The sequence below is a fragment of the Mandrillus leucophaeus genome, unplaced genomic scaffold (assembly GCF_000951045.1).
Source record: "Mandrillus leucophaeus isolate KB7577 unplaced genomic scaffold, Mleu.le_1.0 Scaffold110, whole genome shotgun sequence".
In the NCBI taxonomy this organism is placed as follows: Eukaryota; Metazoa; Chordata; class Mammalia; order Primates; family Cercopithecidae; genus Mandrillus; species Mandrillus leucophaeus.
The window spans coordinates 2526468-2550633 of record NW_012099210.1 but is presented as its reverse complement, the minus strand read 5'-3'; the positions used below and the strand labels follow the sequence as shown (position 1 = coordinate 2550633).

Sequence of the window (24166 nt, the reverse complement as noted above, 5' to 3'; positions counted from 1 at the left end):
GGGATTGTAGCTCTGTTGTATTGACACAAGTGGGAAACAACAGGAAGGAGAAAGCAAAAGAGAAGAGAATGTAATTCTGAGTGTGGTAGTTGTGGAGCTAACTGCCATAAGGATTGGGACTTGGGTTTCCAGTTACACAAGAAAATACCCTATGGCCCTAGCCACGCCTTCCACAGAGTTATGTGAGAGGAGGAGACCACACTCAGACCATGGTTCATACTCAAACCCCAGGTGGTTCTCCAGGAGCTTTTTAGCTGTGTGGCTACTGGGGCCCTGAGGTGATGCCGGTGTCCATAACTGCTACACTTTCATCCTCGTGCAAAGCCTCCCTTTCTTTGAGGCATGTATTCTGTGCTGTCCTCATCACCTCCCTATTCCCCCTACCCCCAAGTTCATTGAGGACTTTGGAGGGAGCTGTTCAGTGCCTGAGATTTCAAGTCAGGCCTGAATCACATCACAGATTTGCCTTTACTAATCCTGTGGGCTTTATCATTGTCTGGAATTGTTCCAATCCAAAATTTAAAAATTGATTAAAAAGAACCAGACTCTTTTCAACTTCCCCATTCATTTATTCTGGCTGTGTTTGTTCTTTGATCTGTTTGAGACACCATACTTTTTCTCTCTGGCTATCCTGCCTCTCAGGGCTTCATCCCCTTCCTGACCAGCCTTGATTCCACAGCACACCACTCTGAGCACTCCTGTACTGGCCCCTGCACTGTGAACTCCTGATCATTGATCAGATCCTGCATTCACTGGACCATTCCTGGATAGTTCTTGGGGCTGAGCATCAGAGGAGGGAATTGCACAGCACAGCTTATTTATTTATTTAATTATTTTAGCCCAAGTGCTATTTATTTAAAAGAGCAAAAAACAGTGGAGGCCTCCTAGGGACAGGATGAAACAAAACAAGCAGTGCAAGTCTGCCTCTAGCTCAGCATAAAAGCTTGTTGCCCCACTGGGCCATCTTGTTGATGGACATCTTGGAGAAGCAGTCAGACTGCATTGTAGGCAGCAGTTTTCTCCAAAGCCTCGAAAGGGCACATGAAAGCCTTCAGATGTGGGAACTCATCCAGGCACTTGAGCTCAAACATGCGGTTCTGATCCAGGACGTCATAGATGGGAAAATCCACAAAGGTGAGCTTTCCCTTGCAAACCGTGAGAATTTCTCCCAGGAACATGGAGAATTGTTTCAGTTGTTCAGGTAGCTGTTCCAAGTACTGAGGTTTCAGGGTTTTTTCTGTGTGTGTTTTTTGTTTTTGAGACAGAGGCTCGTTCTGTCACCCAGGCTGGAGTGCAGTGGTGTGATCTCAGCTCACTGCAACGTCTGCTTCCCGAGTTCAAGCAATTCTCCTGCCTCAGCCTCCCAAGTAGCTGAGACTACAGGCATGTACCACCATGCCCAGCTAACTTTTTGTATTTTTAGTAGAGACGGGGTTTCGCCATGTTAGTCAGGATGGTCTTGATCCTGACCTTGTGATCCGCGAGAAAAGAGAAGCCTCCCAAAGTTCTGGGATTACAGGCGTGAGCCCAGCCAGGTTTCAGTTTCTCATGGTCAGAGTTGTAACAGTGCTGTATCCGTTGTGTGTGGAAATTGGTTGCTTCGTTCTCTAAAATGTCCACTTAAATCTTTTCAGTCTCACCACACATGTGCTTGCCAGCAGTGTAGCACAAGATGGCATTGCTCTGGGTGACCTTGTTCTTCCCATCCATTAAGTTAGGCAGATTAGGAAAGTCCAGGTCTAGCTTGAATATCACATCCAGCCATTGGCTTCAGTCATAGTCAGGAGTTTCCTGGCACGTGTGCCATTTCTCCTCATAGGACGTATCCGTGAACTACAGGAGCAGGCAGATGGTGTGTGCCAGCCCACAAATATTCCACTAACCCAGAACCATAGATGAGTTGCACGATGTGATTTTGATGATGTTACTTGTGAGCCTTTGAGGATAGGAGCAGTTTCATAATCGGGTGTTGTGGCCTGGTCTGCAGCCTAGTTTGGATGATCAGAGCTGTTTAGCTGTCCGTTTTATTGTTTTTGGTTTTTGTGAGACTCTCCCGCTGTTGCCCAGGCTGGTTTCAAAGGCCTGGGCTCAAATGATCCTCCCAAAGTGCTGGGATTACACGTGTGAGCCACCATGCCCAGCCAGCTGTCCTTTTAATCTCTTACTTGCTTTCCTCTCATCTACAGGGCTATCCTACACCTTCACTGCGCCTCTTACCTTGTTTTTACCTTGTGGAGAAAATGGAGGCATGAATGTTTTTAGCTTCCTGCTCATGTTTGTCCACATGTTGTCTTCCTCCTCTATCGGATTGCACTTGCCTTTGGGTCCCTTGTGGTTTGGCACAGGGTAGCTACATATGAATGCTTGTAGAATGAAACGCTGCAACTGCTAACCCAACACTCATTCCTTAATTGGAAAATTAGGTTGTAACTCAATTTCTGCCACTTGCTGGTCCAGGAGAGCCAGGGCAAGTTTCTCCATTGCTCACAACCTGTAGAAGGATATTAATTTTACTGAAAGTTATTAAAGGATAACAGTCTGTTTTTAGGTGCAATCATTCCCTTTGAGAATTATAGATTAAAATTATGTTTCTCCACAACCATTCACTGACGTTGAAATTGGAAAACAAATACTTTGCTGGGGTGGGGAGCAAGGCAGGGTCTGACCATTCAGAGGCCCACAGCCTAGTGAAGGAAGCAGGTATATATATAAACAATTAAAATAAGATGAAGAAGGCTTCTAAGATGAGTTGATTCTGTGGTATGTTTTGAAGTGGGCTTATGGAATTCTTTTGCTTTCTCTAATAGATCTAAACATCTATGTAAATACCTGGATGATATACAGTACTAGTGACAATATTGGAGTTTTGTCTTCTAGTTAGCAGTGTTTTGCTGCTGTAGTAGGGAGGTAAGTCTCAGCTAGGGAGCACACAGGTGACAGGGAACTGAAGACAGCCTGTAAGTGAGCAGGAGTTCACTGCAAGACTGAGCTCTGCCTTGCACAGTAGCCATTGGCCTGGGAAACATCATGATTATTGCTGGAAATGCTGCCCTTTCTCAGCTCTTCCTTTTTTGAAGGAGAATGTATTGATTTCCGATTTTTGGCTACTGTCTTTGCACTTATCCCTTCTGTGTGCCTATTTGAAATACCCAAATAAAACCTACCTACATCCAGTGCTTCTGAAAGCCTGATATTTGAGCAGATCTTACTATGTTAAATGTGCATTTTTTCATGTATACACCAAATTATTTTGACCATAAAGTTGGGAATTAGTACTTGGTACCAGAATTCTTAAATTATTAGTCCAAACTCCTTGTTGGAAGAGAATTGCTGTTGATTTTGATTTCCCTTCCATAACAACCCTGCCACTCATTTAAAGACTTTTTTTTTAAAGTGTTTGTTGTGTGTAATGTATATTGCTAGATGCCATGGGGGATTTATGGAGTTCAACATTTTTCACCATAATTTTGATCTATCATCATATTAGAACAAGGCAGGGTGTAGAATTAGAGAAAAGATATCTTTTGACCATTGTAGCCTGAGAAGGCTTTATGCAGGAGATGGCGTTAGAATTTGGATTGAACAATTCTCTTTACAGGTATATAAAGATGGCTCTCGTACTTAGAAGGAAGCAACTTCTTTTATCTTTTCCTCCAAAAGTGAAATTTTCTTTCTACCAAGTACTTATCAAAGTACTAATTTTCTGGCAACTTGAAATACTGGCTAAGGTAAGGTGTTTTTGTTGTTTGTTTTGTAGAAACTCTTCCCGAAACAACCTGTATGAATGTACAGAATATTTTAAATATAGGTTGAAGGTGATTTCATGACAATAGTTTCCACTTAATTTTAGTGCATCAGAACTTAAGCATTTGATTTCCAATTTCATGCCCAGAACTCTTCTAAATTCATATTACCTGTGACTGTAAATTTACTATGCTTTTTAATAACTCATACTTAAATCTGAAGTCTTTTTGCTTAGGACAAAACTATAAAGAAAATAATAGTAGAATAGAGGTTCAATTTGTAGAATGGGTTGTTGAATAAAGAATGAATGGCTGGATCTATGTGTCTTGGAGAATAAATTATAGTTTAATGTCATATTTTCCAGCTCTGCAAATTAAGAAAAATCAGGCTGGGTGCAGTACCTCATGCCTATAATCCCTGTGCTTTGGGAGGCCAAAGTAAGAGAATCACTTCAGCCCAGAAGTTTAGAGACCAGCCTGGGCAACCTAATGAGACCTCCATCTCTATTAAAAAAATAATAAGCTGGGCCTGATGGTACATGCCTGTAGTCCCAGCTACTCCGGAGGCTGAGCCGGGAAGATAGCCTGAGCCTGAGAGGACAAGACTGCAGTGAATTGTCACTGTCATGGTGCCACTGCATTCCAGCCTGGGCAACAGAGTGAGACTCTCTCTTTAAAAGAAGAAATATGTTAAAAAAAAAAAAAAAAAAGAAGAACCAAAGGCCAATTCTTTACTTATCAGAATTACTTACGGGTTGTTCTAACCATCCCCCGACCCTGACACACTTTTCTGGATGAAGCATCTGGATCCTGGAGAAGTTCCATTAGTTGTTCCCAGTGATATTGGCAAGGTCTCTGTCAATTCCTAGGATTTCTCTATTACAGTGGGGAGGTGTGAGAGAAATCCTGGAATGTCAAAAACTTATCAAGGGCTGGTTTTTCCCAGCCTCCTAGGATCTCCTAGGAATGATGAGACATGGCTCTTGCTTTCAGGAAATTTCTGTGTACAGGGTTTTCCATGAGTTTCTAGCTAACAGCTAGTGCCCTGTCTAGCAGACCTGTGTGTGTGTGTGTGGTCTCTTATACTTTGTTTTCTCTTATTTGCTTTAGTCTGTATTATCTTGTAGGCTGCTTCAGACTCCCTGCTACCACTACTACTTTCTTGTGGTAAACTGTATGTTGCTAATATGAAGAACAGTTCTAAAGGTGTCATATAGAAGGCATGACTGTTAGGTGAGTCAGACTAACTAGGTTTTAAGAACTTTTTAAGCTCCTAACACTGAGGATGTTTTTGATGCTTCTTTGAAGCAAAGAAGGAAAATTTCTTAATTATATGTACCTTAGTTTACAGAGTTTCACTTGTAAATGTTGCTACTCTGGCTTTATTATTTTTGACAAAAGCAACATCTTCAGATTATTTTGCTTTGAGGCCAGGTGGATAGTTTGATGGGAGAAGCTCCTTCCATTAGAGCGTGCACAGAGTGTGTGTGTTTAGGTATTTGGGGTAACTGGACTGAGGTTTTAAGGTTAATTCAGATGTGGATATGAAGAGATATTGCTAAATGCAGCATTTGCCTCCTAATATCTCATTGTCTGATGTCACATGGATTTAACTGAATTTTCTTGCATTCCTTGCAAGTGTGAATATATAGGAATGTTCTTTGTCAATTATAAACTGCTATAAATGTTGGTTAATTGCTTGATTTGGAGGAAATCGTTCATCTGTGTTCATTGCAGCCTGTCAACAAATACTGAGAACAGGGTGGGTGCGAAGCCTGTGTTCTGGCTTCTGTTTGTATCTGTTAAAGAATAAACGTAGTCCCTGCCCTCAGCTCCCAGATTCCACTTGAAATTGTGTAAATAGGCAGTATGGCACTCCAGAAGAGAAACATTTTGCTGCTAGTACTCTTCTGTGATCTCAGACAAGGTGGTCATGGCTCTGATATTGCCATTGTGATTACAGGCTGAAATAGATTTTGTCTTGTTTTGGAATCATCTTACTGTTTTGTCTAGGGTGCTTTTTGTTACATTTTATATGCCAATACAACATGCTGTGCAGAATTCAAATACATGATGTAGAGAGGTTGTGCCTGTCCCCAAAAACTGGGTGTGCTGAAGGAGAAATAGTGGAAGTAAAAGTAAGCTTTTGATAGTCAGTCTAACTTCTGGGGGGCTTGAAAGAAGAATCTGTGACATTTGGGAAACTTACATGTTAAATGATAGTAGAAATTTAGGTGACTTCAGACCATTGGCCTTCTCAGAGTAATGTTATCTATTCATCTTTTCTTCTCAATGAACATTACAGGAAATTTACTTCTGTTAGTCATTTTTAGTTGTGGTGACCTTTAGTTGTAGTAACCTAGAGGCTGGTCTTTCCTTTTGTTGGGGCTCAGGACAGAATACCCCCCAATATGGCACCTTGGCATATAAGAGAAACTGCAGAAGGAAGGAGATCCCTCTGACCTCCCCTTGCCTTTCTCCCCTGAAGCATGGTCATCAAGGAATTCTCTGACCTATCTCACCTGACAGTGAGTTGTAAGACTCTCATTCCAGAGAGGTCCTGCCCTGTACCCAGAGGACAGGAAGAATCTGGACAAGCAGGCCTTGCTGAGGGCCCCCACCCCAATTATTAGGCCTCATTCCCTTTTTGTTCAATCATGCTTCTATGTGGCTGTTCATTCTTCATTGTACTTAAGCCTAAAAATTCAGTTTCCTGAGTCTCTGGATCCTCATTTCCGAAGGCTCCTGTGTGATGCAAAACTTTGGTTGAGTAAATTTGTTATGCCTTTCTCTTGTTAATCTGTCTTTTTGTTATAGGGGTGTCAGCCATGAACCTTGCCATGGGTGAGGAAAAGATACCTTTTCTCCCGTACACTCTTCCTCAAAAGTATGTAATGGAAAGAAATGACATCTGACGTTCTTCACATTTTCAAAGACTTATTCTTAAGTATTTAGGTCTAACAGTACATTTGTTCTACTTGTTGTCATAGAGGCTAAGGTTTTATGGGGCAGAACTTGAGGGATTGTTTGGTCAGTATTTGAGTTATATCTGTGCCTTTGGTCTATAATATAAAGTAGGCTGAGTACAGCAGTTCACACCTGTAATCCCAGCACTTTGGGAGGCCAAGGCAGGCAGATCACCTGAAATCAGGAGTTCGAGACCAGCCTGGCCAACATGGTGAAACCCTGTCTCTACTAAAAACATAAAAATTAGCTGGGCATGGTAGTACGTACTTGTAATCACAGGTACTCAGGAGGCTGAGGCAAGAAAATCACTTGAACCCAGGAGGTGGAGGTTGTAGTGAGCTGAAGCTGTGCCACAGCACTCCAGCCTGGGCAATAAAGTGAGACTCTGTCTCAAAACAAAACACACACACACACACACACACACACACACACACACACACACACACACACACATATATAGTAAAAAAGAACAGTATTTCTTATGTTTTATCCTGTGATACTTGTCCATAGGTACTTCCTTACCACACAGTATGTTGGGCTTGTCATTTAATCTGCTGAGTCTGAATTACTGTGTCAGAAAGGCTGGTTTGCATCATTTCTATTTGGTTCACGTCCATGATGGCTCAGTGTTTACCCTTTTAGGGGAAAAATGACAGTAGTTGAAGTTGCCACTGGAAGGGAAGTGTGATGATGCAGAAGAGGAGAGCCTGCTGGCTGCCTACATAGGTGGGTTTCACGGTGCCATTTCCATTGAGAAATTTACCACTGTCTTCCCTTTGGTCCTCAGAAACTCAGTATTCTCCATGTCTTAAATTGATGGTACTGGACAAAGTGACTCCCTTTAATAAAGCAAAGTTCATGAGAGCTTTTGTTGAAAGCTGGAGTACTGATTTGTTAATTTATTCTCAGAATTGTGTCTGTCAGCAAGCCAGACAGTTGTGTGAACTGGACCAGCACACTCTCTCCCCACTGTTTGCAGACTAAGAAAGGAGCCAAATTACGAGGTGCTTCTCAGTGTGAACAGAACCAGAACAAGAAGTAGTTGTATCATACCAATGTGTGACAGCACCCAGCTGCAACAGCCCAATGTGTCCATTTCCAGAATTGAATGTAGGGATATGTGTTTATAAGTGTACAGATACTGTCTGGCATGCCAGATAGTCTTCTCTGGAGTGTACTGTTGTCATTGGCCTCTATGGCCTATTCCTATAAATGCTATTTCTGACCATCCCCCTTTCGGTGGGCATAGCCTGTATGTCCATTGGTGACTATTAAGTTCCAGTTATAGGTTTATAACTGGCCAGAGATGATTGAGACTTCCAGGTGACTTTGTATAGCTCCACTCTGATCTGTGTTAATTTCAGAATTTAACTTGTTGGGAAGACTTACATTTTTCCTTTCCAGTCTAGGAGAGGGGAGGATGGTTCCTTATTTTTGCACTCGGGTATAGTCAGTTCAAGTTGCTCTAGGTCGCAGTTTGAATAGCTTTTTTAAGAATATAAAATTTAAGCTATTTCCCTAGAGTTGCTATTTATGGAGGAAAACAGGAACTGGAAGAAGTATTATAGCAGATATTTGATAGCCTCTTTCACTTAAGACCACTGATGTGGAAGGTACATCTATCCTGAAAATAGGTGAGTGCCCCAGAATAGGAAAACAGGGTGTCTGGGATGAGATACCAAAGTCAGTGTCACCTAGTCCTTGCCCCATGGGATGCCTATTCTAAGTGGCATGGTAGGTCTACTCTAACTGGTGATGACCTGGGTGATTAATCAGGAACAGCTCATGGATGTGGTGGGACCTGAGCTTGGTCAGTGATCCAGGTAAACATATGGCTCTGGAAGAGTTCACCAAGGCTTGGTGCAAGGGACCTTGGACGAGCTTTGGTGGCATGGCTCCGTCAGTATTTTTCTCATATTTTTTAGGTAGTTTTTTCTAAATTATAAACCCCAAAGTTGGTTGGTTGAAGAATATGTCTGTGTTTACCAGGTATCTATTTATTATTAACTTTTACTGCCATTTTTTTTAATACTACAGTATTTTTCATTGTTTCTCTGAAGTGTGCTTGTTAACAGAAGTTTGTATTTTCCATCGGTTCCTTGTGGAAACTATTGCTCCCTTCCAACTTTAGTGTTTGCCCTTTAGGTGAAACCTAAACTTTTTCACCAGGGTTTATTCAAGCAGCATTTTCAAAAACAGAATTAGGCTCTAAGCCATGCCCCTTCAGTATGTAAAACTTGTGTGTAAGATGATTTTACTCCAATAACCTTCAGTATGGCTTTTTACAGATTCTGCCTAAGATACTATCTTTCTAGTATCACTCAGTTTTGTTTGATTGTTGTTGCCCAAAGCTTTCATTGATGTGTGAGGAGACCGGCCTGGTGGAGGGGAGGAAGGTGGTGCTGCTGGGCTGCTGCAGATTTGGATTCTGGCCCTGCTGTTAATTAGCTGCGTGACCCCTGGCAAGCCAGCCTCCCTAGGTCTCTGTTTCTTCATCAGTAAAACAAAAGGCTTGGGAAAACAAATACAGGCTTGGACCAAATGATAAGAAAGGTCACCCTGCCTGCTTACGTTGTGTGATTCTGTGAATGGCAACACATTGGGGTTCCTTACCCTTCTCAACGGGTCCCACAAAACTTCTGCTTACCCTGGGGGCTGAGAGGTGGTGTGTTACACTGAGGCCATTTGAGGCATTTGTGCTAACGAGGCAAATTTGGGAGCCCTCCTACATAGGAGTTTCTCCCTTCTTGCCTCCCTTTCTCTGCTCCCCTCCCCTTCCCCATCCTCATTACTCCTCTCCCCACCCCTTTTCTTGCCTGTTCGAGAGACCTGCTTGCCTTCTGCTTCCCTCTCTTAGTGTATTAATAAAGGTGTGATGGGTAACACAAGCCACTAAGATTGGTTACCGTCTGGGGTTGTTCAGCCATCTCATCTGAGTTAGTAGTTGGGAGAGAGAGCTTAAAGGATCCTGGCTTCATGATGAAATAATGGTCCTTTTGTCTGTCGCTTGCTGTAGAGATGGTTTCATGTTTCATCTTAGGCCTGGGTCATTGTGGTGTTTTTACAAGCTCAGTACAACCCTGCTTAAAGATACAGCCTTTTCTTTAAAGGATTTGGCCGTAGTGCCACAGGCCTGTTCTACTTACTTCCCTTCCCCATCCCAAAGTTATAACTATGTATAGTAAAAACCCACTGTAGTGTGTGCTGTTTAATTGGGTTCTCTGATCAGGGTTAAAATGTGTTCCCACTGTATTTATTTTGCAAATGTTTGTAAGATATGCCTCATTTCATAACCTTCCAAAATGTTTTCCTTGTGATTATATAATTAGTAACACCTGTAAAACATTGCCTTTAACCATGTAGCTTCTTTCATTTTCTTTTTGATTCCATGTTCTCGTGCCACCTTTTGATGAACTGGGATTGGGAAACTGTGCCAAATATCTTGCAGTACTGTACCCAGGTTTAGCCTCATAACCTTAATTAGATGTGGAATGCTGAGAATGCACTATTGTATTTTTTTTTTTTTTAGCTTTTCTAACAACAGTGAACTTCTAATCACTTCATTAAAAGTTATAGAACATTCCTTGTGTCTTCAGCATTCAGTTTCCCGCCATAGTTTATTCATAGAAAATTAATGTAAGATTTAAGGTACTAAGGTACCTTAATATTAAGTGGTCTGTTTGTTTGAATGCAAGTTACCTCTTTTTATCAATACCCAAGTTATATTCCAGCTTTCAACGTTTAATTCCTCTTCTCTCTGTTCCTTTTCTCTTTAGAAACAAGTGTTGAAAATGTTAAAGGCAGTGCTGAAGAAGAGCCGAGAGGGAGGAAAAGGAGGCAAGAAGGAAGCAGGTTTGTGTGCAAGAATGAGCCCAGCCATGGACCGCGGGCAGCAAGCTGCTCCTCACCCCAGGCTGGATGGATTTGTTGCTTTGGCAGTGGGTCAGAGAGGGTTACCTGGGTTAGAACAAACAGTGTGCTGGAGGCTATGAGAAATGAAATGGGTCAGACATGGTGGCCCACAGCTGTAATCCTAGCATTTTAAGAGGCCAAGGCAGGAGGATTGCTTGAGGCCAGGAGTTCCAAGACCAGTCTGGGCAACATAACGAGACACTTGCCTCTACAAAAAAGCTTGAAAAAATTATCTGAGTATGGTGGCACATGTGTGTAAATCATAGCTACTTGGGAGGCTCTGGCAGGAGGATCTCTTGAGCCCAGGAGTTCAAGGCTGCAGTGAGCTATGATAATGCCACTGTACTCCAGCCTGGGCAACAGAGCCAGACCCTGTCTCTTAAAAAAGAAAAAGGACAGAAAACATAATTTTGAGCTTTCTTACAAGAAATGACTTTGAGAATTGAGTTTGGGTTATAACCAAATCCTTTCCCAGAGACTTGAAAGGTTCATAGTTTCAGTAGGTCATTCGGATCTGGAGGGAGTCAAAGTTAAAGACATTGAGGGATAGCAGGTGTGTTCAGGAATTTGGTTTCTAGAAATCCCATTCCCTTTCCCACGTGATTACATTTTATATGTTTGACCAACTGCTGGCTGACTGGTCCTCATCTTTTGGAGTATCAAATTTTACTCCTAACAGGTGGAGCCCCACTTAATGCCAGACTGCTTGTTTTCATTATAATGAGAACTACTTAATTTGGCTTGAATTTCATTTTCGTTTGTAGAGTTCTGGTGCATATTGTCATTGTGACTCTTAATAGCATTACATTCCATGTACTAACCTATTCTAGGGTTATTTTGGTGAACACTGAGTGGTACACCCTTTTTCTCTTGCTAGAAAAAGTATATATTGTCTACCTGTATTGCACAATAAAAATATGTTAGCATGAATTGACTTGCCTGAAGTGTTACATTTCACTCGGTAAACCCATGTTAATCCAGTCTCCTTGGAGAATGACTGGTTTTCTGAGTTACTATGTCAAATAATGTTTCAATTTTAATTTCTGTTTTAAGAAGTATGCTTATTAATGAAGCATCACAAAATTATGGTTAATTCTTTAATTCAAAAGATCTTGCAATGCCTTGTGATAATATTAATGTCTGTTGTTTCCATGCTTATATAAGAGAGTAAGTGGATTTCTAAAGTTTTTGATTATATAGAACCTAGACAAAATCTCTATTTATTGCTAATTATCCCTTAAACCAAGTCTGCAAAATGACAAACTCACCTTAAAAGTAGAGCCTTTATTGCAAAGCTGCTGTTAAAGCTTCTCATCAATGCCTGGGTGAGCAGACGCTAAAGAAAAGGAAAAACCAGTTTTTAATGACCTAAACAGGAGACCATAGTTAACCTTAGAAAATCAACCCCTGGCTTTGAATAATTGATTAGAATTGTTACTGTGGAGAAATTTCACTTGACAGAATATCCATCCAGTGGGGGACATTATTCTCTGCTGGGTCAAGGCCAAAAGGTCTTGTTAGTTTTCTGAAAGCTGTTTAAAAATAATAACAACGAAAAGCTTTTTCAGTTTTGGCTCATCTGTCACCAATCATAGGAACTTTGTTATTTCCTTCATTAGAAGCCTTTGTAATTTCCAGCATCAAGTTAGATCCTAAGCTGTCTGTTGGGTTGGAACTGCCAACCAGTGGGTTATTTTTCTCAGGACCAGGGTCCCCAAGCCTAAACTCCCCAGTCGGTAACAGTTCTTCAAAACAGGCCTACCATCCTCTTTGACCAGTGCCATCCTTAGAAGAAATAACAATATATTAATAATCTTCAGCACCCGTGCCTTTCAGACACACCAGACAGGAACACAGTTTGCATTTGAAACTTTTCCAGTTTCAGAGCGTGTGATTTTGGGTTTATTTCTCCCCTTGGTCTTTAAAAGCAACTATTGCTTTTTCTGAGTCATTTCTTCTTAATAATTTCCACACTACGTATGGCTTTTTCACTAATATAAACCAACTTGAAAGAGCAATGGGAACGTTTCCCATAAAACATCTGCGTGGTATGTGCCTTTTTGCTCTTAACTAGAACCTGGTTGTATCAGGCTAGCAACAAAGCAGATGGAGTTTTAAATCCTGATGAAGTTATGTCACAGGATTGTTGGGGGAAATACTTGGAATTTGACCACTCGTATGTTAGTCCATGCCAGTCCTCATCATATAAGTAAATCATAGCTAAGTTTTTCTATAAATTAAAGCTGGCTAATCTACCAAGACTGCTCTGAAACTTAGGTAATAATATCTCCTGCAGTATGGAAAAATTTTGCTGTGCTGTTTCCAATTAAAACCAATCTTTGTTGCAAAGACAGAAGAAAATTCATTCCCATGTACTTGAACTCATAATCATAGAAATTTAGGAGACATGTCTAAAAACTTGAGTTCAGCTTTTCATGTCCTTTGTAGGTTGTTTTTTCAGGCAATCTTTTACTACACTTTTACGTTAAACCTATTTTGAGAATTTGGAAAATGCAGTAACTGTGATAAACTCAATATCCTTCAATGGAAACCAAATATTTTTCAGAAACATTGAACAGTTGTCATTCCCTCATTTATCCCTAAAAAGAAGTTACCACATCTTTTTAGGGATAGCTATAGGTAAAACTTTAGCAGGTCTTGAATTCAAACTATATATATATAGACACATATATAGATATTTGCAGTATTATGTTTGTTGGTTTTTATTCTTTCGAGACAGCCTCACTGTGTTTCTCAGGCTGGAGTGCAGTTGCACACCATCTCCACTCGCTGCAACCTCCGCCTCCTGGGGTCAAGCAATTCTCCTGCCACAGCCTCCCGAGTAGCTGGGATTATAGGCACGTGCCACCATACCTGGCTAATTGTTGTATTTTTGGTAGAGATGGGGTTTCAGCATGTTGGTCAGGCTGGTCTTGAACTCCTGACCTCAAGTGATCCACTCGCCTCGGCCTCGCAAAGTGCTAGGATTACAGCCATTAGCCACTGCGCCTGGCGGATATTTGCAATATTATGTACGGTGAAACTTAAACTATTGAAAATCATCAAGTAAACTCAAAATAATTAGCAGAATTCTTCTCTTTTTTATGATCACGCATTTTTACCTAGGAGATGCTTATTGCTGGGCAAAAAAGGTGTTTTCAGAAGGCTATAGAGGCACACGGGAGAATGTAATTTTTAAAACTTTACCATGGTTTTTTAGAAAGCATATTCACTTTGTTCCTGCTGTTCCATCAGTGCAAATGAGCACTATATTTTTCTTGACCTTGAGTTTGGCATAAGGGAGCAAAAATCGGTATTAAACCATAATATAGGGAGAAGGCCAGATGAGGGCATCTTATTTTTTTTCCTCTCCCTGCTTTATGTTAGGACCTTGATCTAAAATAAGCAAACGAGGCGCCGTGTTTATTTTTGAAGCTCTCCAGAGAGGCCTACAACCTTTACCACATGTTTCTTAATTTTAACTGACCTTTACTATCAGAAAACATTCATGTTACTACTATTAAACAGTTACTTAGTTTTAAAAATTAAATAATTACTAGACTGTTAAGATTAAGAGTATTGTGATATTAAATCTGGACCTAGTAGGAGTTTACAGTGGATATAAGAGCCACACTGGAAGTTAGTATTTTTCTGTACAGCAACACTGTTTGGAAAATGAATAGGAAAGAAATCCCATTTTAAAACAGAAAAAAAACTTTATCAACCTAAGAAATGTGCAAGGTTTTTTTTTGTTGTTGTTGTTGTTGTTTTGTTTTGTTTTTTGAGACAGGTTTTTGCAGTGTCACCCAGGCTGGAGTGCAGTGGCACGATCTCGGCTCACTGCATCCTTGACCTCCCAGGCTCAGGACATCCTCCCACCTCAGCCTCCTGAGTAGCCACCACGTGACCTTGCCTGGCTAATTTTTGTGGGATTTTGTTGTTGTTGTTGTTTTTTAATAGAGATGGGGTTTCCACCGTGTTGCCCAGGCTGGTTTCAAACTCCTGGGCCTATGCATCCACCTTGGCCTCCCAAAGTGTTGGGATTACAAGCCGTGAACCACTGTGACCGGCTGTGCAAGCCTCACATTAAAGAAAATAAAACTTCATTGAAGGACTTAAAGGAAGACCTGAATAAGTGGAAAGAAATACTGTTTTTCTGAATAAGCTGATGCATTATTTTAAACCACCTACCTCGTCCATAATTATGTAGACATTCCATTTAATCCCTAATGAAATCTCCAATTTTTAAAGAAGACTTTTTTTTTTTGAGTGGTTTTAGGTTCACAGCCAAAATTGGAGGGAGATTCAGAGATTTGCTCCCACACATGCATAGCTTCCACCATTACCAACATTCTCCCCCAGAGTTGTACATTTGTTACAACTGATGAACCTACATTGACACATTGTTATCACCCAAAGTCCATAGTTTACATCAGGTTCACTCTTGATATTGTATATTCCGTGGGTTTGAACAAATGTATAATGACATATCTACCATTGTTGTATCACAGAGTAGTTTCATGGTTCTAAAAATCCTGTGTGTTTTTTTTTAAAACACTATAAAATTGGCCGGGTGGGTGGCTCACGCCTATAATCCCAGCACTTTGGGAGGCCGAGGCAGATGGATCACGAGGTCAGGAGATTGAGACCATCCTGGCTAACACGGTGAAACCCCATCTCTACTAAAAATACAAAAAATTAGCCAGGCGTGGTGGCGGGTGCCTGTAGTCCCAGCTACTCAGAGGAGGCTGAGGCAGGAGAATGGCGTGAACCTGAGAGGCCGCGCTTGCAGTGAGCCAAGATTGCACCACTGCACTCCAGCCTGGGAGGCAGAGCGAGACTCTGTCTTAAAAAACAAAAAACAAACAACAACAACAAAACACTATAAAATTGATTCCAAAATCCATCTGGAAGAGAAAGTACTTAAAGGAAAACCAAGGACAATTTGAAAATGTGAGGCAGGTGCATGTAAATGGCCGAACCAGATTCACATGCCTTGGTTCTAGCTGCATGAGAGCCTGGAAGAGTGTGTTTGGACAGCTTCTTGGCTAAGATTTATACAAGGTGGACTTTACCTTCCACCACCATATGCATTGTGGAGGATTCTTCAGTCACAGACGTTGGGCAGGTTCCCTCCCCTTCAAAAACTAAGGAAGCACAGATATCTAATTACAGTTCATTATGGTAGCTGTTACTACCACATAGCGAATAAATGACTCAGCTAATATTTTTTTTCTACTGGTCTCCAAGAAATGAAACGTAATTTGATCTAACATCTATGATGTACTTAAAGCTCACAGTTGGTAGTGTTTCTGTTTTTTCTTTAAACCCTGGAGATTTTGTCCTTACTCTGGAAGCATTAGGTGGTCAAGGCCTCTTGCCCTCTATAGGGAAGGCTGGTCCCTGTCTACCTCTGTTCCTTCTCCTGCCTTCCACTAGTCTTCAATCTGTAGTGTTTTGCCTGCTGTAATTCTACTTGTTCAGTATTGGTGAGGAAGTAGGTTCAAGCTGAGGCAGAACAGCAAAGTTCAATGAACTTTTAATTGCAGTACTGCCTCAATTAAAATAGAGACTGATTAAGGAATAGTTCCTTAATGTGCCAAAATAATAACTGTTTATATTAGTCTTTTCTTTTCAGTTAAATTATTTGTGCTCTTTTATTTTCCCCAGTAGGGGGGCTTAGTTTGAAGCAACTTATTAAAAAAAAAAAATTGACCTTTACCTTTCTTTCATTAAAACCCAGGTGGTTGGCTAAATACACTTGTAATGATGTTAATTAAGGCATTGGATAGTCTCTAAGCCTGTGTGTGTACTGAATTAATCTATTAGCTTTGCTTCTAATTCTTCACTTTGAATTTCAAGTAGAAGGAAGCTGTTTGCCTCTAAAGTTTAAAAGCCATTGATGTTGATTGTTAAACTTGGTATTTTAAGCCATTCCAGGCTGCAGCCTGGCTTTCAGTGGTACCTTCTAAACATGCCTCAATACAAATGATGCTTTGTTTCATCTGGAAAATACGAAGCTGCTTTTGATTATTCTGTGCTGCCATTGCCCGTTTTCTGTGGTTGTGGACTATTTAGGAATTTAGTGCAGTGACTCTCTTGCTGAGCTATGGATATTTGGTATCTTCTTGTTAACATTCTCCAAAAGTGTTTCCCAAGCAACAAAACAAGCAGAAATAATTCAGTATAAAGGTATTGTATTATTTACTGGGGCATTTAAACAAATTCTGCAAAATGTTAGAACATGATTTAGGCATAGAATGGGACTGGTCTGTGTTTTTTGTTTTGTTTTTTGTTTTTTGAGACCAAGTCTCGGCTCTTGCCTGGGCTGGAGTGCAGTGGTGCCATCTTGGATCATTGTAACCTCAGTCTCCTAGGCTCAAGCGATTTTCTTGCCTCAGCCTCCCAAGTAGCTGGAATTACAGGCATGTGCCACCACACTCAGCTAATTTTCTTATTTTAGTAGAGGTGGGGTTTTGCCATGTTGGCCAGGTTGGTCTCAAAATCCTAACCTCAGGTGATCCGCCCACCTCAGCCTCCCAGAGGGCTGGGATTATAGGTGTGAGCCACTGCGCCCAGCCTGATTTTTAATAGGAGCAGGAATGCTGGTTGTTCTCTCTGGTTTGATAGGTTCCTTCATCAGATTTTCTTTGTTGTCCCTCATGTATGTCACAAAGTCAAGAAAAAGCATGGACTTTGAAATTAGAGGACACAGACTCACATCGCAGCTCAATCACCTATTTAACTTGAATTTGGACAGATTTTCTTAACCTTGATTAAACTACCTTATAGTTACATTGTCAGGGTTGAATAAGAATACCCTTTTGCAAAAGTGTTTTAACTTGACATTTGGCCTCTGCTAGATATCCAGTACATCTTTTCTTTCTTGAGAAAACTGTGATACCTTAAAGAACTAACAAAACCCTTTAAAAAAATAAAACTTGTTTTCTGTTATGGAGAAGACAGGACTGCTCTCAGGTGAAGAATGATGTTCTAGAAGCGTCTTTCCATGACTTCCTATTCCCAAATATTCTGGCATCTCCTCTGGATACTAAAGGCTCTTTCTCCCAGCTTCAGCCTTTCCCCTATAACAAAACTGGGGGAACTCTGAGTCATTTGTCTGCCCTGTGGTGGTTTATGCTTTCAAAATAATGTATTTTACCTTTTAACCTCTATGAAGTACTTGCATTTTATGGCTTTCTCTTTATACAGTTAAACTGAAAGGCTTTTCTCCTTGCTAAAGGGATTTTGGGAGTTGGCAGGCAGTTTTGAGAATAGATTTCTAAGTACAGTTTATAAAATGTTTTCTCAACACATCCTTTGTGAATGAAGGTCTTTATATATGGAGGGCCCTCATCCCCTGACCTCTTCATAGCTTTTCCATGTGTTTTAGGTAAATATAAAGGATGCAAGAGTTAGAGGAAGAAGGGAACAGATATCTACCGTTTATCATTAGGCACCTACACGTAAGGCCCAAGCTGGTTTCATGCTGAACTGACTGTTTTCCTTTTGGGGGGCATACTTGGAGAAAGCTCTGAACCCCAGGGGAAAGGGAAGTTAGTCACCCTGAACTAATAAGTGCTTTTTTTGGCATAAGATCTCCAGCAAGGCACCACCTATCTGAATCATCATAAAGCATGTGATAATACTCTCAAACAATGCTTCTTTACTCGAGCTGCTTTTTGTATGTTTGTGTATAAATACCACAGGAAGCTTGATTACTAGTAGGCAAATGAGCAATTCAGAGTTCATTTTTAAATTATCAAATCTAATTTTATTTCACAAATTTTTATAAAAGCTGCTCTGTAAAACACAAAGGTCTTATTTTGTACAGACTTAGTTTTCGGAAAGCTCCATGTATATGTAACTTAATTCCCATAAAAAGCTTCATCTTTGCTTTTCCGTGTTTTCTATTTGCACTTCCTAGAAGGAGAATTCTAAGGTTTTATTTCTATCCTACAGGAATGTAAAAAACTTGATTTCATATAATCTACTGGCAAGTGTAGTTCCTGAGTGGGGAGATGGGCTACAAAGGATTCTGAAGCAGACTGACTTTTATTTCAAGGATGATGATTCAAACTGAGTATTCCTCATAAGTCTTAAGGGGATGGTGCGTTCACCAATCAGTTGCCTTGCAGTTGATGAGGGTGGCCATCGGGTGACCAGCTGGGTAGCACTAGCTCTGGATCAGCATCAAATTGAGAAACCTTATTCACATCTAGAATCAGAATTAGAAAGCAGAATCTGTGTGTCTTCTCTCTCCCACTCCCCTCTGTCCTTTTAGGGGCAGGCTAGTTATAACTCATCCGCCATGAAAATACCGTTGTGGACCCTGAGTTCTTGTCCTGTGTTCTGGTGACCACAGTGCAGTGGGTAAAGGTAAAACAAGGAACTGAGCAGCTTGTTTTAATTTTTCACACTCTTAAAGTTTGTCAGGGACTTGCCGATTTTAAAGGGAGTGTGGAGCCTCCAGCTGCTAGATTTGTACATCGTGATGATCTTTATGCCCTGGGATGTCATCAGGAGTGATGATGTCTCTGATGTGAGACATGCATGGAGGTGGCTGTAGTGGTTTGAGATCTTGTCTGGAGTTTTTGTAGATCATAAAACTGACTGATAGCAGAGGCTAAGATCCTGGAGGTAGACTCCAGGTTAAGCATGGAAGAGAGCCACCTGCACACAGCTGTCTTCCTGACGATTGTGTTTTTATTTCACTTACCAGAATTCAGGAATTTATGTTAATGCATTGTTTCTTTGTGAGGGCTTGCTCTTCACTCCCCACCAAGCAAATTTTCTATATGACTTATCTAGAAAGCTGCTTTCCGAGTACCAGATGTTAAAAGTATTTTGATTTTTGATAGTACATCTTCGTGTTGTCTTAGTATGCTTGAGCTGCCATAACAAAGCACCATTGACGGGGCGGCTTTAACAACAGAAACTGATTTCCCCTCGCCGTGCTGCAGGCTTGAAAGTTTGAGATTAGGGTGCCAGCATGCTTGGGTGCTTGTAGGGGCTGCCCTCTCCGTGTTCTCACATGGTAGAGACAGGGACAGCAAGTTTTCTGGTATCTCTTCTTGTAAGAGTGCTGATCTCATCATGTGCTCACGTAACCCAACCATCTAGTCTGATCTCATCCAACCTAGTTGTCTTCCAAAGGCCCCAACTCCAAATACCATCACATTGGGAGCTAGAGCTTCAACATAGGAATTTTGGGAACACAATTCATCTATAGCACTTTAATGTTCTTACTATAAACATGATACCCTGGAGAATTGATCATGAAACACACCATTATTTTATCTACTAAGTAAGAATAAAACTCAATCAATTAGAATGTTTATTATACTTAAGATGTTCTTTAAACTACTAGATAAGTAAAAATGAGAATAAATACCAGTATTTGAATCCCTGCCCAATATTTATATGCTCAATGTACAAAATAAGAAAAATAGGCTGGACCCAGTGGTTCATGCCTGTAATCCCAACACTTTGGGAGGCTGAGGCAGGAGGATTACTTGAGCCTAGGCATTCAAGACCAGCCTGGGCAACATAGTGAGACCTTGTCTATTAAAAAACAAACAGACAAACAAACAAACTGGCCAGGTGTTGTGGAACATGCCTATAGTCTCAGCTACTCAGGAGGCTAACGTGGGAGAATTGCTTGAGCCTGGAAGGTGGGGGTTGCAGTGAGCTGTGATCATGCCACCACACTCCAGCCCAGGTGACAGAGTAGTAAGACCTTATCTCCACAAAAAAAAAGAAAATAGAAAACACTCATAATACTTATAAGCAAATAACCCAAGATATTTTGTATTTTTTGCTTTATGTTTTTTAAATAACATGTCATTCGTTTGTTTAAAAAAAATGCCTAAGATTTTATTGTACCAATGTACCATGATTTTATTTGGGCCCAATTTGTTTCCATATTTTTTTTTCATTTACAAAACCCTCTGGAAAATACATACCTTTGTATGAATTACGAACTATTTTAGAATATGTTTTCAAGCATGGAATTAATAGGGAAAGAAAATGAACTTTTTATAAGCTGTTAGTGCCTCTTGCCACATTGTTTTCTAGAAAGCTCCTGTTGGTTGCCGCCTGTGTAAGCAGTATGTGAATGTGCCTGCTTGCACAATTCCTATTACTGGGGGGTATTTGTAAGTTTTAGTAATCTTTGCCACTTTTATAGGTTAAAACTTGTACTTCATTGTTTTTAATTAGCATTTCTTTGAGATTGGTAGACCTCTTTCAGTATTTATTGCTCTGTTGCATTTCTTCTTCAATGATTGTCTTTTTCATGCCTTTGTACTTGTTTTTTTCTGTTGGGATTGTGAGGGGCTTATTCTTGTTCTTCCCTTTTCCTAATGTGGCTGTTGTGTATAGTAACGCAAATTTTCTATATGACTTATCTAGAAAGCTTATTGGGGAATTTTTACTGAAGTCGCTGATGGTGAAACTGCCTATGTTCTATAGGTAAAAGTTTCTGTGTGCATTGTTAACATTTCATGTTTGTGCTGAGGCTAGAGATCCACTAGTCTGATTGGCTTACATTCAGGAATTTATAAAGAAACCAAAATAAAAGCATAAAAGCAACTCCAATGAGTCATCAAGTTGTCCACAGTACTTGATAACATTCTGTCTCTGTGCACAGCCAAAGATGTCAAAGTTGCTCCTCTACCCAGATGTGCTGGAAGCCTGACTCCTGGTGAGTTCCCAACAGTAGACGGGAATAGTTCCAGCAACATTTCCTTAATAAATTGCTGTATTCATAAGTGCAAACTTTTATCCATGGCTGCATGTTCTTAGATTATTATGTGTAGAGATTCTTTTTCAAACTATGATAGAGTAATGACATTTTGAAGTTTTAGATCTAGGAGGATCTTAGAAATTGAGTTCAATTTCTTGTTTGAGGAAGACCTGGAAAAAGAGGCATTGAGCAACTACCCAAAGTCATATAGCTAGTTAAAGCAAAGATGGACCCAAAGTGTAGTGTTTGACTGTACGTTAGTGGTTTATGCTGTGTCTCCAGCTGGCCTCCTTTATTATCTCTCACACTGAGTAAGCATAAAGGAAAACATATCTCTGTTATATCTCTATATCTCTGTCCCTGAGATAGAAGATAGAACATTTTCTTTATAATTTCTTCCTTCAGGGACGTTCATTTTGTTTTGTTTTTTTTTCCCTTTAGATTTTTTTTCTTTTCCTAGAAGGATTATTTTTAAGATTCTTACATGGTTTTAATCTAGACTGAGTCACTGAGTAATATCTACATTTCTTTTTAAAATTTGTTTATTTTTAGGGACAGGATCTTGTTTTGTCACCCAGGCTAAAGTGCAGTGGTGTGATCATAGCTCACCGTAGCCTCTAACTTCTGGGCTTACGCAATCCTCCCACCTCAGGCTCTCTAGTTGCTGGGTTAAGGCGTGCAGCTCTACGCCTGGCTAACTTTTAAATTTTTTGTAGAGGTAGGGTCTCAATATTTTAAAGCAAAGTTTTCCTCGGTATCCTTGAGACTGTCCTAATTCCATCCTATTCTAAAATCACTTGTTTTTGTAAAGCCATTCAAACTCCATAAATGTAGTAGTGTACACAATTATGAAAACAAAAGCTATGCGATGGTATTAAAACAGACACTATTCCTATTTCTTCTCTGCTTCTCTTTTCACTCCCCAAAGGCAATTAATGTTAAGTTTCTTAGATGATCATTCTAGGTATTTTCTGTGCTTCTGTGCACATATGTGCATATGGACACACATCAATACATACATAGATCCTTAAGAAACCCCACAAGGACTTTATAATACATTTTATTCTGTAAACTACTAGGGTGATTGCATTTTTATACATTTTTTTCATATTGGCACATATCGATACATAGCCTTCTAAAAAGTGGCTCAGTGTTACATTGGGTAGTTATAATTTATTTCATTCTTCTGTTAATGGACACTTTAAGTTATAGTTTTTGGTTTTTATTACAAGTCAGTTCTGGAGTGAATCTCCTTGTACATAACTGCCTGTGCTTTCATAAGAATTGTTGTAAGAAATTCTGTTGGGTAACAGGTTTGTTCATTTATAATCTTTCTAGGTTTTGTCAAATCGTCCCTTGAAAAGGTTGGTAAGTTTGCAATTCCACCAGTAATACAAGAGAATGCTTGTTTATTCAAATCCTTACCAATGTAGGTTATGATCCAACTATTTCATCTTTGCTAGCATGAGAGGCAAAAATTGTGTCTGTTTTTAATTATGCAGTTCTTTAGAATGAATTCAAAGACATTTTTATATGTTTATGGGCTATTTGAAACCATACTGCCTGGGTTTGTATCCTGGCTCCACAGTTTATCAGCTGTGTGAACTTGGGCAAATTACTTAACCTTTCTGTGCCCTGTGATTCACTTGTGAGGATTAAATGAATTACTATTTATAAAGGGCTCAAGCCCATGCTTGGCATATAGTATATGTTATGTCAGTATTTTTCAAAAATAAAAATTTAAATTTCTTACTCTGTCCTACCTGTTTACCTATTTTTCTCTTGGGTTCAATAGTTGTTCTAATATTTTGGTAAGTCGTTAATCATTGATAGCTTGCTAGCTAAAGTTCTAAGCAAGGCAAATGTGTGTCTTGTTTAATTTTGAATTATAAAGCCTAAAAAGATACATGTGAGTCATCCTTATTTTTTGTAGGATTAAGTGAAGGATTTTGTATCAATTCTGTAAATTCACTGTTGAAAACTAAGAGGTTACAAAGCAGTATTTCATGGAGGTCAGCTCTCTTTATTTCCTTGATTTGTGTGTGAGTTTTGATTCTACTAATCTGATTAAACCTCTTAGAGCTACATCCTTAGCTCCAAGATTCTGAAGATTAGAGATTCTGGAGGATTTTTTTCCCCCTCCATCCATTAAATTGTTACCATGGTTATTGGACTCCTCCAACAGTACCTCTAATCCTTCTGATTTATGGAAGCAGCATCTTAAGGGTGAATAACTCTGCGGGTTTGGTTTCAAAAAACTTAAGTAACATAAGAGTCTGTTTGAATATGCCTACTAGTTTTCTTCGAATAATTTTTCCTGAACCTGTTTTCTTGCCTACAAAATGAAGGTAGTATCTCTGTATCATTAAGTAATTATGAGGGTTAAATCTTGTTTTTAAAAACTTCAGCATGATAATGTTGAAGATGTAGGGTTTTATTTTTTATTTTTTGTATTTTTTTTTAAATCTGTGGTATACCTACCTTTGGGAAATGCCCATTAAGCAAGGACAATAAAATATACTTGTAGAGATATTTAAATTTATATTGGGAGTTCTTGATACTCAGATGTTCTGGGGAGGGATGAAGTAGTGCTCAAGGTATTAGAAACCAGGAGGTGAATCTCAGTTCAGCAAAAAGTGAATCTTTTGGAGAAAATATGATAGCACTATGAGAAGTTGTTTTTTTTTTTGTTTTGTTTTGTTTTTTGTTTTTTTTTTTTGAGACAGAGTCTCGCTCTGTCGCCCAGGCTGGAGTGCAGTGGCCAGATCTCAGCTCACTGCAAGCTCCGCCTCCCGGG

The 24166-nt window shown here is 39.9% G+C and overlaps 1 protein-coding gene and 1 pseudogene across 2 annotated transcripts in view; one reads left to right on the top strand and one right to left on the bottom strand.

Annotated features, from left to right (window-relative positions):
• TANC1 (tetratricopeptide repeat, ankyrin repeat and coiled-coil containing 1) overlaps positions 1 to 24166 on the top strand; it is a 287746-nt gene that overhangs the window by 108899 nt on the left and 154681 nt on the right. For both annotated transcript variants that reach the window (XM_011991663.1, XM_011991653.1), the window contains exon 3: positions 10487 to 10562. In XM_011991663.1, the coding sequence (XP_011847053.1) occupies positions 10502 to 10562 (61 nt within the window). In that variant the 5' untranslated portion in view covers positions 10487 to 10501. The remainder of the gene's footprint in view (positions 1 to 10486; positions 10563 to 24166) is intronic.
• On the bottom strand, positions 932 to 1893 carry LOC105547882 (annotated as a pseudogene).